Raw genomic sequence first — 21,064 nt, forward strand, 5'->3', positions numbered from 1 at the left:
GTTGCAGCTCTGAAATATGACAAAATTGGTGGCGAATGGCATCTTGGCAGCTTCACGCTTGATTTTCCTCAATTCATGGGCAGTTATTTTGTGCATTTTTTGGCCAACACGCTTCTTGCAACCCTGTTGGCTATTTGCCATGAAATGCTTGATTGTTCGGTGATCACGCTTCAAAAGTTTGGAAATTTCAAGACTGCTGAATCCCTCTGCAAGACATCTCACAATTTTGGACTTTTCAGAGCCCGTCAAACCTCTCTTCTGACCCATTTTGCCAAAGGAAAGGAAGTTGACTAATAATTAAGCACACCTTATATAGGGTGATGATGTCATTAGTTAACACCCCTCCTCATTACAGAGTTTAACATCACCAGATTTACTTAATTGGTAGTTGGCTCTCAAGCCTATGCAGCTTGGAGTAGGACAACATGTATAAAAAGCATCATGTGATCAAAATACTCATTTGCCTAATAATTCTGCACACAGTATAGACTCAAGTGCAGTGTCTTTTTTTGGGAGGTCTAACTCTATTCCCATGCACCTCTGTCTTCACACTCAGACATGGGTATATGCTTCCTGATTTTGTCTATTTGCTCTTGTCCTCCTCTTTCTCCTCATCCTCCACCACCATTTCACCACCATATGTACCATATCAACATATCTACATCTCTTGCAAGGAACATTGGAGTTCCTCCAAATTTTTGGCAGCCGTTGCTTCGCTGCATAGGCAAACAATATGGGAGACCCACTTCCTAAAAATGGGAACATTGTTTCAGGAGGCCCTCCGACCTCTACGTCTCTTGCAAGGGGCATTGGAGTTCCTCCAAATTTTTGGCAGCCATTGTTTCACTGCATAGAAAACAGTATGGGAGACCCACTTCCTAATAATGGGGACATTGTTTTCAGGAGGCCCTCTTACCTCTACATCTCTTGCAAGGGGCATTGGAGTGCCTCCAAATTTTTACAGCCATTACAGTCACTGCATAGGCAAAGAGTATGGGAGACCCTCTCCTTTCTAATGGGAACATGTCGTTACTGTGGCCCAGCTCTATGTGTCTTTAAATTGTTAGTAGGGTTTTTTCTTAATTCGGGCAGCCTTTGGACTCACTGCATTCCCTATAACTGAATAGCAGACCCTATCCTTTCTATTGGGAACATGTCGTACTCGTTACTGTGGCCCAGCTCTATGTGCCTTTAAATTGTTAGTGGCGTTTTTCCTAAATTTTGGCAGCAATTGCACTCACTGCATACTCTATAACTCTATAGCAGACCCTCTTCTTTCTAATGGGAACATGTCGTTACTGTGGCCCAGCTCTATGTGTCTTTAAATTGTTAGTGGGGTTTTTCCCAAATTTTGGCAGCCCTTGCAGTCACTGCATAGGCACTCATGATTATGATCATAATTAAGACCGGGTTGGGTGGAAACATGTTGGTTTCTATGCCTATTTTGCAATCATGAGTGTATCCAAACTACCTGACCTTCTTGTTACATGTTTTTAGTATGAAGAAATAAACGGATGTTTTAAGAAACCTTGGATTTCCTGGGATCATTCATCCAAAAAGGCGCTGGATGCTTATTATTTTGAGTATAGGAGACTCACTCGTTAATAATGGGCACAACAAAGCATAGCCGGCTGATGGCTCTCTAACAATAGAGAGGGCCGACTGCTGGCCCTTTAATAGTAAAGGCCACCTGATGGCTCTAGAAAAATAGGGTTTGTGACTTTCAGAGTCCCTCCATCATAAATTAAACAAGATGTGTCTGATGATGTGTCACACACCACATGGTCAGATAAGGTTGTAAAATGTTAAAATGACATTTCCTGGTGAATGCATTTGTCTTGGTTGAAAGCAATGCAAAAGTTCAAAAACGCATCAAAAACGCTATGTGTGAACATAGCCCAAGGTGTGGAGGAGCATTTTTGTTTTTGTATATTTATTTTACCTTATATACAAGTCATTCCCCTGGAATGGATGTTCCTTGACATATTTCCCAGGAAAATCCATTTTGGTTTAATTTTTGTATGTTTTATTGTGAGTCCGTAAAAGTGGCGTAATACCTCTGACAACATTGTTGACAGTATTGACCTGGGAGTCAGAAATGCTTCCAGGGGTCTTCCCCATGCTGATCATATGTGCCCATCAATTTGGGCAATTTTTAGGCCCTTTGCAGACCGCCGGGGGGAGCCACTGGTTAAATGCTCAAGATTCCCATAGACTTACATTGGGCTCGTTACTCGGACTGAGAACTCGAGCATTCCAATTTGCTCAACTTGAACAACGAGTACCAGAGCATTTTAGAGCTCGCTCATCACTAGTACTTACCATTGGCAGAATTTGCAGTAAACAACCGTACTCATGAGTCTACTGGTAAGTTTCCATTTTTCAGGGCATATGGTTTTCATCCATAATTTAGCGCTTTTAATAGGAGTTTTTTCTCTGGTGTTCCTGAAGAGGAACGGTTTTCTATCTCCATCTCTTCCATATGGCAAGGGGTTCTCAATAAGATGAAGAGGATGGGTTCCAGATATAAGAATGCGGTTGATCTGAGACGTGTGAGAGGTCCGGACCTATGTGTTGGCGATTGTGTGTGGTTGTCGTCTAAGAATATGAAACTGAGGGTTCCCTCGTGGAAACTGGGCCCCAGGTTTATTGGTCCATATAGGATTGAGGCTGTCATCAATCCTGTTGCATTCCAGCTGGCTTTGCCACACTCTTTTAGGATCCATAATGTTTTCCACCGTTCCTTACTCAAAAGATTTGTGGCCTCTCTCAATCCATCACTTCCACCTCCCTCTCCAGTTCTTGTGGATGGGATCTTGAGTTCCAGATTTCTACAGTCATAGATTCTCGATTTATTCGTCGGTCCCTTCAGTATTTGGTACACTGGAGAGGTTACGGTCCTGAGGAGAGGATGTGGGTACCAGCGGCCGACGTTCATGCTGTCAAGTTGGTGCGATCCTTTAATGTGGCCCATCCTGAGAAACCTGCCCCTAAGGTTTTGGAGGTCCCTCGTAGAAGGGGGGTACTGTCACGGGGTTACCGCGATAGAGAGGTTTCAGAGTACTGCAATGTTCTGGGCATAGTTCACACACACTGGGCCGTAGCTCCTCTCCAGTTTATTAGCTTACTGCTTCTTGCCAGCAGTGCGGGAGTTAATCTGGATTTCTGGGTTTTCCTGAGATTCTGGTCTATCAGCTGATTTGGGTTAACTACTCTCCCCTTCTATATAGACTCAGCTCTGACTTCCCGGAATGTCAGTCAGCAGTTCTTCTGCCTGACTTGGAGAGTGAAGGAGGAGCATTGTGTTTAGGAGCTTGGAGGTTTACTTAGCTATCGTGGTTGCTGTTTTGCTGTGTGTTTACCTGCTTTCTCTCCTTTTTGGTTTCCCCTCCTTAGCTCCCTTGTGTTTCCTCTGTGGCTCAGTGAGCATTTCGTGTAACTGCTATTTCTGTTTACCCTGTCTGTATTTTCCTGTCTTGTCACAGTTACATTATTTTGTACTGTCTTCCTCCCTGGGGGGAGAGGGGGTCACTGTCAGGGCCAGTGCAGGAGTTAAGGAGACGCTGGCAGCTCAGGCCTCCTCACCATCAGAGGTACCCCTGAGATAAGGGAAAGTCAGGGCCCCCCTAGTGTGGCAGGGACGGGTGCAGGTCCCAACACTTCCCAGTTTCGCCGTTTACGGCGTGACATAGACATGTGATAAATGTTATTTTCTAACTATTTTGTGTGACATAACTCCCTGGTTTAACACCTTTAAAGCCCATGAAGTACTAATACGCGTCTGTGCCCTGGGACTTAAGAGCCTGACCCGTATTAGTACGTCATCGCGATCGCGCGCACACACAGGCTGTGCGGGCGCGATCGCCGCCGGGTGTCAGCTGATTGTCACAGCTGACACCCGGTACTATGTGCAGGGGGCGGTCCCGCACCGCTCCCAGCACATTAACCCCCGCAATGCTGCGATTGAAGTCGATCGCAGCATTGCGGTGGCTAAGGGGAAGTGATCGCAATACTCACCTCCTCTTCCGGCCTTCAGCACAGTCTGCCGCGGCTTCCCAGGTGTTGCCATGATGACCCGATGTCGTCATGACAACATCCGGGTCACCAGACAGCAGGAAGATCATTTGGTCATGCGCAGTACATGACCAAACGATCGTCTTACTGTGCAGCGCTGACTGCCTGCATAGCACAGGGTTGGTGCTCCATCCCTATGCTATGCAGGCGATCAGAATAAAAAAAGTGAAAGTCCCATAGTGGGACAAAGTAAAATAGTAAAAAAAACTCTCAGAAAGTGAAAAAAAAATAAAAAAAAATTGTAAAAATATTTAAAAAAAAAAAAAAAAAAAGAATCCACCAAAAATAAAAATATAATGTACCCATCAATAAATAATTTTATGAAAGAAAAAAAAACAAACAATAAAAGTACACATATTTGGTATCGCCGTGTCCGTAACGACCTGACCTATAAAATTGTCCCACTAGTTAACCCCTTCAGTGAACACAGTAAAAAAATAAAATAAAAAACGAAGCAAAAAACAATGCTTTATCATCATACTGCCAAACAAAAAATGGAATAACATGCGATCAAAAAAACGAATATAAAAAAAAATGGTACCACTGAAAACGTCATCTTGTCTCACAAAAAACAAGCCACCATACAGCTCCATCATCCGAAAAATCAGAAAGTTATAGCTCTCAGAATAAAGCGATGCAAAAAAAATGTTTTTTCTATAAAATAGCTTTTATTGTGTAAAAGCGCCAATACATAGAAAAACTATATAAATGTGGTACCGCTGTAAACGTACTGACCCAAATAATAAAGCTACTTTATCAATTTTACCACACGCGGAGTAGAATAAAAAAAATAAAAAAAAAACAATTCCTGAATTGTTGGTTTTTGTTTATTCTGCCTCCCAAAAGCTGGAATAGAAAGCGATCAAAAAACGTCACGTGCCTGAAAATGGCACCAATAAAAATTTCAACTCATCCCGCAAAAAACAAGCCATCACATGACTCTGTCGGCCAAAATATGGAAAAATTATAGCTCTCAAAATATGGCGATGCAAAAACTAGATTTTACAAAATATGTGTCTTTTAGTGTGTGACAGCTGTCAATCATAATATCACTCTGGTATCTCTGTAGTCGCACCGACCCGAAGAATAAGGTTGTCTAATCACTTATACCGCACTAGGAACGGCGCAAAAAATAAACGCTAGGGCTGCGGTTGGGGTTAGGGTTGTGCTAATGTTAGGGTAGGGGTTAGGGTTGTTCTTTTTTCAAAAGTAAAAAAAAAAAAAGAAGACGATATGGCAACTAGTGTTGAATGCAAGTGCTCGCTACTTGAGTTTGCATCGGGTGCTCGGGTATGCATTGAATATCGCGGGTGCTCGAGTCTCCACCCAATATGCTTCGCGGCCAAAAAAAACTTGCGGGGATTGCCTGCCATGCACGAGCGATCCCCGCATGTTTTTTTGGGGGTGTCTAATAACCCTGAAACATGTGGGCGGGGACTCGAGCATTTCACTCGAGCATGAGTGATACATGGTGCATACCTTAGTACCCGATGCAAACTCAAGTAGCGAGCACTTGCGCTCAAGACTAATGACAACTTATTCAATATGATGACCTAATGTCATCAAATTCTGTGTCGTACCTCTGGGTTCAAAATGTTCACTATACCCCTTGATAAAATCCATGAGGGGTGTCGTTTCCAAAATGGGGTCACTTGTGGGGGGTTTCAACTATTTAGGCACATCAGAGACATGGCGTCCACTCTCGATTTTGCGTTCAAAAAGTCACACAGTGCTCCTTCCCTTTTGAACTCTGCCGTGCGCCCAAACACTGTATTTTCCCCACATATGGGGTTTTGGAGTACTCAGGAGAAATTGCACAAAAGTTTGTGAAAATAAAAAAATTGGGGCTAAAACATCATTTTTGTGGAAAAAGTTAGATTTTTTTTATTTTCACGGCTCCATGTTATAAACTTCTGTAAAGGACTTGGGGGTTCAAGGTGCTCACCACACATCTAGATAAGTTCCCTGAGGGGTCTAGTTTCCAAAATGGTGTCACTTGTGGGGGGTTTCCACTGTTTAGGCACATCAGGGGCTCCCCAAATGCAACATGGCGTCCGCTAATTATTCAAGCAAATTTTACATTCGAAAAGTCAAATGGCGCTCCTTCCCTTCCGAACCCTGCCGTGTGCCCAAACAGTGGTTTTCCCACACATATTGGGTATCTGCTAACTCAGGAGAAATTGCACTACAAACTGCATGGTGAAATTTCTCCTGTTACCCTTATGAAAATGCAAAAGTGGGGGCTGAAAAACATTTTTGCGGGAAAAATGTGAAAATTTTATTTTTACGGCTCAATGTTATCAACTTCTGTGAAGCACCTGGGGGTTCAAGGTGCTCACCACACATCTAGATAAGTTGCCTAAGGCGTCTAGTTTCCAAAATGGTGTCACTTGTGGGGGGTTTCCACTGTTTAGGCACATCAGGGGCTCCCCAAATGCAACATGGCGTCCGCTAATTATTCAAGCAAATTTTACATTCAAAAAGTCAAATGGCGCTCCTTCCCTTCCGAACCCTGCCGTGCACCCAAACAGTGGTTTTCCTCCACATATGGGGTATCGGCTTACTCAGGAGAAATTGCACAATACATTTTGGGGTCCATTTTTTCCAGTTACCCCTGCGAAAATAAAAAAAAATTGGGTCTAAAGTAACATTTTTGTGAAAAAAGTTAAATGTTAATTTTTTTCTTCCACATTCCAAAAATTCCTGTGAAGCACCTAAAGGGTTAATAAAGTTCTTGAATGTGGTTTTGAGCGCCTTGAGGGGTGCAGTTTTTATAATGGTGTCACTTTTGGGTATTTTCTGTCACAAAGACCCCTCAAAGTGACTTTAAATATGATGTGGTCCCTAAAAAAATGGTTTTGTAAATTTTGTTGGAAAAATGAGAAATCGCTTGTCAACTTTTAACTCTTATAGCTCCCCAATAAAAAAAAAATTTGGTTCCATAATTGTGCTGATGTAAAGTAGACATGTGGGAAATGTTATTTATTAACTATTTTGTGTGACATATCTCTCTGATTTAAGGGCATAAAAATTCAAATTTTGAAAATTGCAAAATTTTCTAAATTTTTGCCAAATTTCCATTTTTTTCACAAATAAACGCAAGTGATATCGAAGAAATGTTACCACTATCATGAAGTACAATATGTCACGAAAAACATTCTCAGAATCAGGGGGATCCGTTGAAGCGTTCAGAATTGTAAAAATTGGCCTTGTCATTAACGTGCAAACCACCTTGGGCTGTAAAGGGGTTAAGGACATAACAATTAAAAGTTTTAAATTTTTTACCACTATCATGAAGTACAATGTATCACAAAAAATATTATTAGAATCAACGGGATCCGTTGAAGGATTCCAGAGTTATTACCCATAAAGTGACACTGACCAGATTTGTAAAATTTGGCTTGGTCATTAAGGTGAAAACTGACATGGGGGATGAAGCGATTAAAATACTAATTTTTGGCAAAATTGTTAATAATCTTTGGGAGCAGATGAATTGGCGACCAATGCCAATCGCATGTCTGACCAGGAGAACCCTCTCCATTACATGCAGAGTCCACACTTTCCACGTGTGTGGATCCAAGGCAGTGCAGTAGAACAAGGAGAACATTTTTTGTAAATTATATAAACAAAATTTTCGAAATTCTCTAGTGCATTTTTAATTAACAAGATTTACATTTTTTGTCACGTGTGTTAGCACTACGGCTACAAAAAATAACAAAGTCAGCAATAATTACTGTATATATATACTGTACATACATACTGTACATACTGTATATATATAATATATAGTGTATATATAGTATATACACTGCTCAAAAAAATAAAGGGAACACTTAAACAACAGATTATAACTCCAAGTAAGTCAAACTTCTGTGAAATCAAACTGTCCACTTAGGAAGCAACACTGATTGACAATCAATTTCACATGCTGTTGTGCAAATGGAATAGACAATAGATGGAAATTATTGGTAATTATCAAGACACACTCAATAAAGGAGTGGTTCTGCAGGTGGGGAACACAGACCACATCTCAGTACCAATGCTTTCTGGCTGATGTTTTGGTCACTTTTTAATGTTGGTTGTGCTTTCACACTCGTGGTAGCATGAGATGGACTCTACAACCCACTGAAGTTGCTCAGGTAGCACAGCTCATCCAGGATGGCACATCAATGTGAGCTGTGGCAAGAAGGTTTGCTGTGTCTGTCAGCGTAGTGTCCAGAGGCTGGAGGCGCTATCAGGAGACAGGCCAGTACACCAGGAGATGTGGAGGGGGCCGTAGGAGGGCAACAACCCAGCAGCAGGACCACTACCTCCGCCTTTGTGCAAGGAGGAAGAGGAGGAGCACTGCCAGAGCCCTGCAAAATGACCTCCAGCAGGCCACAAATGTGCATATGTCTGCACAAACAGTTAGAAATCGACTCCATGAGGGTGGTATGAGGGCCCGACGTCCACAGATGGGGGTTGTGCTCACAGCCCAACACCGTGCAGGACGTTTGGCATTTGCCACGGAACAGCAGGATTGGCAAAGTCGCCACTGGTGCCCTGTGCTCTTCACAGATGAAAGTAGGTTCACACTGAGCACATGTGACACACTTGACAGAGTCTGGAGACGCCGTGGAGAGCGATCTGCTGCCTGCAACATCCTTCAGCATGACCGGTTTGGCAGTGGGTCAGTAATGGTGTGGGGTGGCATTTCTTTAGAGGGCCGCACAGCCCTCCATGTTCTCGACAGAGGTAGCCTGACTGCCATTAGGTACCGAGATGAGATCCTCAGACCCCTTGTGAGACCATATGCTGGTGCGGTTGGCCCTGGGTTCCTCCTAATGCAGGACAATGCCAGACCTCATGTTGCTGGAGCGTGTCAGCAGTTCCTGCAAGATGAAGGCATTGAAGCTATGGACTGGCCCGCCCGTTCCCCAGACCTGAATCCAATTGAGCACATCTGGGACATCATGTCTCGCTGCATCCACAAACGTCACGTTGCACCACAGACTGTCCAGGAGTGGGCGGATGCTTCAGTCCAGGTCTGGGAGGAGATCCCACAGGAGACCATCCGCAACCTCATCAGGAGCATGCCCAGGCGCTGTAGGGAGGTCATACAGGCACGTGGAGGCCACACACAATACTGAGCCTCATTCTGACTTATTTTAAGGACATTACATCAAAGTTGGATCAGCCTGTAGTGTGTTTTACCACTTTAATTTTGGGGGTGACTCCAAATCCAGGCCTCCATTGGTTAATAAATTTGATTTCCATTGATGATTTTTGTGTGATTTTGTTGTCAGCACATTCAACTTTGTACAGAACAAAGTATTCAATGAGAATATTTCATTCATTCAGATCTAGGATGTGTTATTTGAGTGTTCCCTTTATTTTTTTGAGCAGTGTATATAGTATAGTATACATACAGTATATACTGTGTATATATACTGTACATGATGCACTACATGTTTCATCTGTCACAGCATCAACCTGATGAATATCAGCAAACAGACTTGCACTGTCTCAACAGCCAGGTTAAGTCATACCTGCACTGTGTCCTTTCTATGGCAGATACCCTAAGCTCATGGACATCTGGCTCAGTAGATTGGACAAGTGGCAAGAACTGTCTCAGTTAATTAGGGGTGTAACATCAAGTTCAGCCTCCAGTATACTATCAGAGAGGAGCTTTAGCGCAGCCTGTGGCTTTGTCAAACCCAAGTGGCCAGGTTCTCCACTGCAAGCATGGAAAATTTTACATTTGTCAAAATAAATCAGGCATAGATCAGGGCTGACTTTCATTCACCCACGGCTGATTATTTTTATTATTATTTATTATTATATCGCCATTTTTTCCTTGGCACTTTACATGTGAAAAGGGTTGGCTGATGCCAATGATTCGATCAGCTGTCCCTTCTGCCTACCTGACTGTCCATTGTCTGTCTTCTACAAAGTTCTGCTGCCACCATTGCTGATGACCCATGCTCAGTCAAACATCTTCTCCTTGTCAATCATGTCATCTTTACTGTAATACTGTTGTTGGCACGGCCAATGCCGTCCCACACCTCCTTTCCTGCCTTATCCTATTTTTATACAGTGCACCTTCTGCCACTGCCACTGCAGAACCACACTAGCCACACATCTGCTGGCTGCTCACTATGTTGTATAGTTGTAGTGTACTGAAGCTGGGAAGTGTACACTAGGTACACAATTTAGGCATAGTTATTAATGTGGAACTGTCTCTCATAAAACAAATAGCTGTCATTATTAACTATTCAGCTATGCACCTAAGGAAAATTTTGGTTGTTGGTGTTACACCTGAGAAGTGCACATCTTTATAACCTAGCTGCCTGTAATGCCTTATATGCAGGCCACCCGGACAAAGCAATATACCTCCTCCAATTAGTCTAAAATGCTGCAGCAATTTAAATCACCAATAAACTTTGACATGTCCCCTTAATCCAAACTGTTCCGACACTGCATTTGCATTTTCTGCCTGTGAATGGAAAATACATTTTAAAATTTGCTTGATGATCTTTAATCCCTTAATCAACTTTTTTCAGACGTCATCAATTTCTAAATGAGTTAATTTGTTTTCAAATGAAATGGAAAAATGTCTCATGTTCAACTTCTGATCTGTTTTTTCTGTCCTGTTGTGAAATCTTTTTTGGAATTAGAGTTGTAGATCTAAAAGAAGTAATTTATTTTTATGCTGATATTAAAGACTTTTTTATTCAGTCCTAAAAATAAATAAACAAATTAAAGGTATATTTATTGTGAATTAATGTTATCACACAATCAAACTGCAAAATTTCAAGTAGAGGAATAGTTTTATTAAGCAGATTATAAATACAATACTTGCGGTTTATTTCAAATATTATTTATTATCACAGTACAAGAAGAATATTCATATTTAAGTCTAATTATAGATGTTCATATTGCTTACAAATTTTAAATAGTATATCAAAATACTCATCTATATAGGGAAAAAACATTGCTGCATATTGCTGATTAATTATCCAGAAAATTAATCAGACTTATAGAACTTTTCATATAGACTCATACATTCATGTGCCAAAGATGGAAAATGGAATATGTTACAGTATATACACATTTAGCCACATTTTGAAAACTATATAGAGGAGATCAAAACACCATGAACATTTACTTTGATAAAATTGCTGAAAAAAATCAGTGCCTGCAGGTTTAAAGCTGAAAAATAAGAATTGATCAATATACTAACATTACTGACTGCTTTGGTCTTTTGTGTGCGCTTGTTATACAGCAGTGACAACAGCAGTATCAAAGTAAGATTACTATGGACAGAATGTGGCCCCAGCTCTAGCTATGGCTCAGAATAAGAAAGACAAGTGTATTAAGGAGTTTGTTTGTAATAGTATATAAAATATACTGAAATGTTGACAAAATTATCAGAATATAAATAAAAAGTTGCCTTGATAATTTAACGTAAAATCAGTGTATTGCTGTATATTAATAAAAGTGCACAAGATGCTGTAAAGCAAAGTACTTCAAATAGTCTTTTCAAGCAGAGGTATATCCAGGCACGACACCTTCAAACACTATTTGCAGTCATTAGGTCAGTATATCAGTGTTTATGCTCCTTGATCCATTTGGTGGTGCATATAGCCAAGTCCATATAAGCAATCACTCAATAAGAAAAATGAAAGGCAGCACACACCGAATCATAAATAAAAGTCCTTTATTCCTGTGCAAGGGACTTCATAGCGTGCGGCAGGTATTGGGAGGAGCAGACAAGGGAGCAGCGCACAGGACTACGGACGTTTCGCACCTTCCGATACCTGCCGCACGCTATGAAGTCCCCTGCACGGGAATAAAGGACTTTTTATTTATGATTCGGTGAGTGCTGACTTTCATTTTTCTTATTGAGTGATTGAAAAGTGCTTGAAATAATTTAGTTCTGTTGTTGCCAACTTGTTTCCATATCACAGATAAGTTTCCTCTATCAATTCACCATTTAGCTCTTTTTCATCACAAGTGGTTTCTTTAACCATTGACACCAAACTGGAGACTTGTGTGCTGGGATCGAGTAGCTTCACCAGCGGTATATTTACATTCTTCTCTTTAAAGATACGGCTTTGTAATGTCATGGCTGACATTGAGTCAATCCCCAGAGAACTGAGAAGAGTACTGCTACTGATATCACTTGAGCTGACTCCCGTGAGCTCCGTAAGTACTAAGAGAATATAATCTTCACAAGTTTCTCTATTACCACCACCAGGTTGTTTTTCTGTTGGTGTTTGCTCCCAACTCTTCATCTCTTCCACCACCACATTATAGAACCGCTTCTTCAATCCTGGAATATTTGAGATCAAGTTTTCATACATGGTTTTGAAGTTAAATTTGACAATTGCTTGAATTGAATTATTTATTTGAAGACATTTCTTCAGATACTTGTGAATTTCCTCAGTATTTAAAAGGAGTATTCCTTTTGCTTCTAAGAGTTTATGAATTTGGTGCTGATTGAGTAAAACTCCAAGGTTGAGGCCACCCCAACAGATCGATTGTCCACAAAGACCCTTATTTCTTCTGTATAGGCAGAACATGTCTAGAAAAGAGTTGGCAGCTGCATAATTTGCTTGGCCTGAATTTCCAACAAATGAAGCAACAGATGAAAAGCACACGAAGTAGTCAAGTGTCATGTCTGACGTGACAAGGTGGAGATTCACTGCTCCATCTACTTTTGGGCTGAGAACTTTCTCAAAGTGGAGCAAATTTAGGTTCTGCAGAATTCCATCGTGAAAAACCACAGCACTATGGAAAACGCCCTTTACTGGGATATTTGGAAATATTTTTTTCATTAATTCCATGGCTTTTTTTACTTCAGGGTAGAAGGAAATGTTACATTGTATGGCAACTATCTTGGCAGCTTCCTTTAGATTCTGAACCGCATTTAATTGTTGTTCCATTTCTGGGGTTGGCTTTCTTCTAGATAAAATTGCTATATGGCTACCACCATTGTTCACAATGAATTTCACGGTTTCAAGTCCAAGACCAGTCAGACCACCTGTGACAACGTAAACCGCGTTATCTTTGAAAAGCACTGGATCAGGTGCTGACATTGGTATCTTTGCGATAGTACTGGTTAGCTCAATTACAGGTAAGGACTGGGTTACAAAGTAGCTGGTTTCTTTACTATCCAAGCAAGGTTCATGTTGAACCAAAACTTTTGGAATGATAATGTTGGTTTCTGGAGATATAGAATAAAGCCACTTGTGCAGTTCCTTTGCATTCTGATGTAAATATGCCTTCTGGAAAGGAGCAGAAATATCAAGTAAGTGAATGTGAAAGTCTTGATTGCTGCTAAGAATTAGATTGTGCCAGTTTTTAACATTTTTATGATCAGATAAAAAAACCAAATCTTTAAGAAGTGGTAATGTATTAAGCATTTCTATAGTGACAGCACTAGCCATAGGAAGAATGACCATTGAAGTGCATTGCTTATCCACCACACTACTTCGATCAGTTATCACAGTTTCCCATCCAGATTCCTTTGCTGTCTTGGACAAAACTGTGCACAAAACTGACTTTGCATCAGATGTTAAAATAACAAGTTTAGGCTTATTCTTTGCACGTGGTAGTTGATTGTGCAGAATTTCCCAGGCCAAGATAAAGAATGAGATACAAGGTGCATTTTTTATCAGTGGTGCTTTTTTGACCAAGTAGCAAACATTTTCTGGAAGAATGACATTAGAGGTTGCAGTTATCAGATAGCATGCCACAACTCTATCACCAACGTGAATTTTCTTAACAGCTTTGCCAACAGCAGTAACAACCCCTGCAAAATCCAGAGCAACAAGCTCATGCTTATCACTAGACAAAGAGTTCCAGTACAGAGTATTCCCATATTTCCAGCTTGAAAGACTAACAGGAAAATAATCATTTGTGTGGGTGCAAATTTGATCAACACGAATCCTTAAATCTTGGCTTTTAAGCATAGAAACATTGAAATTAGTTTGTTCAGCAGAAATTTTAGTTACTGTATAAGGCTCTGAAGTATAAAGGGTAAAACTATCAGATTTTATTTCCTGTGTTCTCTGTTCAGTGATGGTGGGAGTAATTTCACTTGTATAAATAGAGCCCTCCTTAATCCAGATCTCTGAATGCACCTCTGGATTGTAATGAAGAAGAACTTGGACTAATGCTGCAACATCTTGGGAACTGGAGGAGCTAATATCGATCAGCTGAAATGTTATGTCAGGTATTTCTATCATACATGCTCTCGTCATTCCGACTAAAGCAAATCCAGGGTTAATGTGATCCACAGTATTGTCCACAGTTCTAAATGTCACTATCCGGATTGAAGGCTTGGGGGTCTTTTTTCTTATTGTTAAAATCAGCTGTTGATAGACTTCACAGCATTTCGCTAGATATTGTGTAAGATTATTTGGAATATCTTTAGTTAATTCTTGGATTCCCCACATAAACACAACATCTTCGCATTCACTATTAAGAAGCTTATGTACTTGAATATCCGAATTCCAACTGTTGAAAGGAATGTAGGTCACCTCTTTCTGAATGTAGTTTGATAACTTTTCACCTATTCCAACTTTGTCAGAATAAATCAACAGCTTTGGCTCATTTTCTGATCTCTGACTGGATTGTAAACTCTTTGTCCAGTTTACTTGGAAAAAAGTATTTTCTATATTATTTGTAGTTTGTTTTACAAATGTCAGCTGAGCAATTTTTATTTCTACTAAAATGGAGCCATTGATATCTGCAAAACATCCACATAGTTCAATGTACTTCTCTGTTGTTTTCATCATTTTCATATAAATAATCATTTCTTCTTGAAGAGGCTGTAGCATCATTAAACTTCCTATGGATGATGGGAAGAGTGCTGATTCTTTCATTCTTGTTCCCATACAAACCACCATTTGAAGGAAGCAGTCTAAAATGACTGGATGTATATGGTACTCGTACATTGTTTCCCTTACTTCTTCACTCACTTTTATTCTGGCAATTCCTTCATTAAGATCTTTTCCATAATGTACATCACCCAGCTGTTTGTAAGTCTCCCCATACTCAAATCCAACTGCAGAGAGTTGATCATATACTGTTTCTGCTTTGAAAATCGAAGTACATCTCTTGAAGATATGTTCAGCTGAGATTTTTTTGTCTTTGTTTAGTTTATAGTTACGTTTTTGTATTTTCCCACTTGCAAAAACATGTGATGTTAGAACTTCAAAAAGCATTAATTTCTCTTCTTGGTGTAGCTTGACTTTTAGGTCCACAGAGTCTTGGTGGAGAACACAGGGACTGGAAAATGTTGCACTGACTTCCAAAGAACTTAACGGCAATTTAGGTTTAAAGCTGGTAGCCGCAGCTGCCAATCCAAGTTCTACGTAGAATGCACCTGGAATAAGGGCAGATCCTCCATGTTTATGTTCATAGACATATGGTGCATTGACTTTAGAAACCTTGCAGTGGAAGTCAGACAAATCTTCACTCAAGCTATGGATTAATGGATGATTTGGACTTGATGATGTTTGGTTCCCTTGTCTAATTTTTTCATATTTAATATCTTGCTTGATACAATCAAATTGATATCTTGGAATTGTTGACGGTGAAGATTTATAGGCACCGAATACATTGCTCCAGTCAGGATTGTATCCTTGAGTAAAAAGTGACATCAGCATGGAAAAGACAGCTTCATATTCTTTTTGGGGCTGTATAGCAGGTAATACTGTTGTTTTTGCTCCTAAAGTTTCAATGATGTTCCTTTGTAGTGCTCTCCGGGGACCTATTTCAATGATCAATGGGTTTTCTTTATCTCTTGCTGAAGCTTCTACAGCTTGTTGAAAGGCAACTGGTTCACGAATATTTTTAGCCCAGTAATCACCAGTGGTGAAATCTCCTTTGGATGCTAGTTTACCTGTCACTGTAGAGAAAATATCAACTTCCATGCTATTTTCTTGCAAATCATGCAGCGTCTCTTTTACTTCATGTAATATAGGGTCCATCATTGGGCTGTGGTATGCTGCAGGTACATTAAGCTTTACGAGAAATATATTCTTTTCACTGTAATTTTTGGTCAGCTCCCCATGAAGGTGTTCTAATGAGTAAGTATCGCCCGACAATGTGCATGAAGTAGGACTGTTGAAAGCAGCAATGCAAACTTTTTCTTTGTATGACTGAATTATTTTTGATAATTTGGTCACAAGCAGATTGCCAACTACCAGCATACTGCCCCCAGTAGCTTTGCATTGCAGCATGCTTCTGTAATAAATGACTTTTACAGCATCTTCAAGTGAAATAAGTCCAGAACAATGAGCTGCTGCAACTTCTCCAACTGAGTGACCAACAATTCCATCTGGCCTCACCCCCCAATGTGTCAGAAGAGCCACTAATGACGCCTGAATTGTAAAGAGCAGCAACTGGGCCACATCCGGCCTTGAGAAATCATCAAACTCCATCTCTAACAACTGCAGCACAGAAATGGAGGTATAAGCTTGGATCAACTTATCGATTGCCACACATTTTGCTCTAAACACTGGCTCATGTTCAAGTAGCATCTTACACATTCCTTTATAAAGGACTCCATTTCCACAGAATATGAACACAATATGATGGCTGGATTTAACCATAGGAGCCAATTTGCTCACCGTTTGTAGTTGGTGGTGTAAATGAGTTACAGAAGAGGCGAGAAATGCTGTTCTGTATTTGTAATTTAGGTGACTTCTCCTGCAAGCTGCTGTGTAGACCAGGTTCTCCAGGGATAATTTTGTGTTGCTTAACACTCGTTTTGTGTCTTCAATACAGAGGAGAAGGGAATTGATGGAAGCTGCCGATAATATAAATAATTCTACTGATCTTTTCGAATGATACTTAGGGTATTCTTGATTATCTTGCTTTACAACAACATGAACATTAGTTCCGCCAAACCCAAAACAATTTATTCCTGCCATTCTTCCAAATTTGATGTCCTCTTGCCATTTTTCAGGACTGGTTGGAATTTCTAGATTGGATTTCTCTATGATTTTGTTCCCATTTTTTTTAGAATAGTGTAAAGATGGAGGAATAATTTCATGATGCATCATGAGAAGAACTTTAATCAACCCAGCAGCCCCAGCAGCAGATTCAGTGTGACCGATATTTCCTTTAACTGATCCAATCCTCAGGGGCTTCATTCCATTACAGCGTTTTTTCCCAATGATATTTCCTAAGCTTGTAGCTTCTATTGGGTCACCAGTTGGTGTCCCAGTACCATGAGCCTCAACATACTGCACAGAACATGGATCTGTCCTACCATAGATCTGCTGTAATAGATGTTCCTGCTGATGTTGAGATGGTCGTGTGATTGGTGATACAGAGTGTCCATCTTGGTTTACTGAACTTGCAGTTATAAGTCCCCAGATTTTGCAGTATTCTTCTTTAGCCTGAAAAAAAAAGTTAAAAAATGTTAAACAGAATTCCCACAGGAAAATGGAAGTAGGCAGCAGAATAACAACCTTCACACTAAAATTTAAATGGGTTATCTATTTTTCTATGGGACTAAACAATTGGTCGGTAGTTGCTAATTACATGCTTGTTCTGCCATATGCTGATCTCTCTTGTATAAGAGCGGTCACAGACTGTTCCTGGTGGCGATTTTCCCACTTTCTGTGATGTCATGTTGACAGAGCAGTGCCTTCTCTTCCACTCTGCTCTATCAATGACACATCAGTGCTGATGTCATACTGATTGACAGCTGGCTCCCTACTACCTAACTGAGCGCAGGTGCACTAAGCTAGTGTGATTCATGTTTTACGAGCTAGCGCATGAGCAGTGCAAATAACTGTGCAAGTGACTCTGATTTCCAGCACCTTCACTGGGTATAAGTGTCACTAGCAGACCTATCAAACTACACTGCTCATGCAATGCAAATCACAGAAACTCAGTGTGCCTGTGCGGAGTTAGGTAGCAGGGAGCTGGCTGCCAAAAAACATGACGTTGGCAATGACACACCATCGACAGAGCAGAGCAGATGCGAAGGAACTGCTCTGTCAACGTCACATCACAGAAAGTAGGAAAATCGCTGCCAGGAGTGGTTTGTGACTGCTTTCAGCCAGGAGAGAATAGCAAGTACCTACCGATAAGTGCTTAGTCCCATAGAAGAAAGAAAAAAGTTCCCCCTTTTAAACTTGGGAAAAGGAAAAGTCTCACTGACGTATTGGTCACTTTGGAGAAAAGTGGATAGTAGATGAAGCATAGGCAATGAGCAAGAGGAAGATTGCAATTAAAGTGAGGAGAAAAAAACAACTAAAAATGAATGATACCTCTAGAAATGAAAGAAAAGATTTACGGTACACAGATCTGACCTAGTGACTAAGCCTCACACAATGTCATGATGACATGGGTCTAAGGAAGTGACAGATTTTGCTAGAAGATACCTAATTAAAGGATGTTGGCCAAAGAAGTGAAGCCCAGCTGAAACAGATGGGAAATGACATCGGAACTAGATGTCTTGGATATTTTTGCTCATTTCTAATAATATCAAAGAGATGGTAGAAAACATTGAGACTGTAAACATTTCATACCTTTTTTAAAGGTTTTAGAAGAACAATGCCACATCCTTCTCCTCTTCCATATCCATCAGCTTGATTGGAGAAAGGTTTACTTATACCATCTACAGAAAGCATTTTTGCTTTGCAAAGGGCAACAAAGATGCGAGGTTCGAGGATGCAGCTGACTCCGCCACATATGGCCATCTGACAATCACCTGAAATATACAGAAATAAATATAGATTTCAACACAAATTAAACAGAAGCGTACATACACACATGGTCAAAATTGTTGGTACCCCTCGTTTAATGAAAGAAAAACCCACAATGGTCACAGAAGTAACTTGAATCTGACAAAAGTAATAATAAATTAAAAATCTATGAAAATGAACAAATGAAAGTCAGACATTGCTTTTCTGCTTCTACAGAATTAAAAAAAAATTAAACTCATGAAATAGGCCTGGACAGAAATGATGGTTCTTCTTAACTTAATATTTTTTTGAACAACCTTTTGAGGCAATCACTGCAATCAAACCATTCCTGTAACTGTCAATGAGACTTCTGCACCTCTCGACAGGTATTTTGGCCCACTCCTCATGAGCAAACTGCTCCAGTTGTCTCGTGTTTGAAGGTTGCCTTTTCCAGATAGCATGTTTCAGCGCTTTCCAAAGATGCTCAATAGGATTTAGGTCAGGGCTCATAGAAGGCCACTTCAGAATAGTCCAATGTTTTCCTCTTAGCCATTCTTGGGTATTTATAGCTTTGTGTTTTGGGTCATTATCCTGTTGGAAGACCCATGACCTGTGACTGAGACCAAGCTTTCTGACTCTGGGCAACACATTTCTCTCTAGAATCCCTTGATAGTCTTGAGATTTCATTGTACCCTGCACAGCATGTAGTTTGGCAAATTCCAGTCTGGCTTTTTTATGATTTTTTTTCAACAATGGTGCTCTACTTGGTCGTCTCCCATGAAGTCCACTTTGGATCAAACAACGCCGGATGATGCGATCTGACACTGATGTTCCTTGAGCTTGAAGTTCACATTTAATCTCTTTAGAAGTTTTACTGGGCTCTTTTGTTACCATTCGTATTATCCGTCTCTTTGATTTGTCATCAATTTTCCTCCTGCGGCCAAGTCCAGGGAGGTTGGCTACAGACCCATGGATCTTAAATTTCTGAATAATATGTGCAACTGTAGTCACAGGAACATCAAGCTGCTTGGAGATGGTCTTATAACCTTTACCTTTAACATGCTTGTCTGTAATTTTCTTTCTAATCTCCTGAGACAACTCTTTCCTTTGCTTTCTCTGGTCCATGTTGAGTGTGGTACGCACCATGTCATCAAACAGCACAGTGAGCATCTGTAGCCCTATATACAGGACCACTGACTGATTACAAGATTGTAGACACCTGTGATGCTAATTAGTGGACACAACTTGATTTACCATGTCCCTTTTGTCAAATTATTTTCAGGGGTACCATCATTTCTGTCCAGGCCTATTTCATGAGTTTAATTTTTTTTAAATTCTGTGGAAGCAGGGTTGAAAAGCAATGTCTGACTTTCATTTCTTCATTTTCATAGATTTTTAATTTATTATTACTTTTGTCAGAGTCAAGTTATTTCTGTGACCATTGTGGGTTTTTCTTTCATTAAACGAGGGGTACCAATAATTTTGACCACGTGTGTATGTACAATACTGTTCGCTATCTGTATTGAACACTGACTTTATGGTCGACTAGAGATGTTTTTTGACCTCCAAGATTAGTTGTTAGTTCACTGTAGGAGCCCTGATTGATAATCCTCTCAAGATTCAGGACTGTTCCATCTGGACTCCACATTTAGATTAGACTGTCATTGTGGCTCTTTATGAGCTAGCGCATGAGCAGTGCAAAGGAATAACATTGTGACATAACGATGATGCGGTGCTTAGACCGTGCCAAAGGTGCCTTGCAGGACCTTTCACGACATTATGACGTGTGTAATGAGATGATGATGTGTGTCACAATGTCATGACGTTGCAGGGCCTCGTCAGTGTGAAAGATGCCAAGAGCTGAAGAAAGACAAAAAAGATGACAGATGGGACAAAAGGAGACCACTGGAGCAGCAATAAAGGACACAATAAGGCTGAATGAGTATCATTGTTTTTTTAACCCCTTTTATTAGACTGAATTTGATTTTTTTTTTTAGGATAATTTTATTCAATCCAACTCAAACAGATTCACTCATCTCCATCCATCAGATCACCGTTCACAGGTTGCTCAGGCATCAGATGATTATGTGCTGAGAACTGTCATCAAAGGTGCAACACATGAACATGATCTTATTTCTTGCATGTGTACCATCTTAGACCTCAGTTCACATTGCTTGGTTTTTTGTCTTGTTTGCATTCTGTGCAAATTAGGGGTGTGGCATCCCCCTTGTTGAGCTGGTCAGTATATATGTAGCTTACCACGGGCTTGGGTGGTCTGATATTGGGACCCGGTTCTA

At 40.5% G+C, this 21,064-nt stretch overlaps 1 protein-coding gene across 7 annotated transcripts in view; it reads right to left on the bottom strand.

The window, feature by feature from the left end:
- Nucleotides 1-11,925: 11,925 nt before the first annotated feature.
- Nucleotides 11,926-21,064, bottom strand: part of LOC141225085 (mycolipanoate synthase-like) — a 115,204-nt gene continuing 106,065 nt past the window's right edge. For all 7 annotated transcript variants that reach the window (XM_073667009.1, XM_073667010.1, XM_073667007.1 and 4 more), the window contains 2 exons: nucleotides 18,612-18,793; nucleotides 11,926-17,471 (listed from right to left, as the gene is read on the bottom strand). In XM_073667009.1, the coding sequence (XP_073523110.1) occupies nucleotides 12,018-17,471; nucleotides 18,612-18,793 (5,636 nt within the window). In that variant the 3' untranslated portion in view covers nucleotides 11,926-12,017. The remainder of the gene's footprint in view (nucleotides 17,472-18,611; nucleotides 18,794-21,064) is intronic.

The sequence above is a fragment of the Phyllobates terribilis genome, unplaced genomic scaffold, assembly GCF_046119375.1.
Source record: "Phyllobates terribilis strain yellow unplaced genomic scaffold, ASM4611937v1 Scaffold_402__1_contigs__length_1722832, whole genome shotgun sequence".
Lineage (NCBI taxonomy): Eukaryota > Metazoa > Chordata > Amphibia > Anura > Dendrobatidae > Phyllobates > Phyllobates terribilis.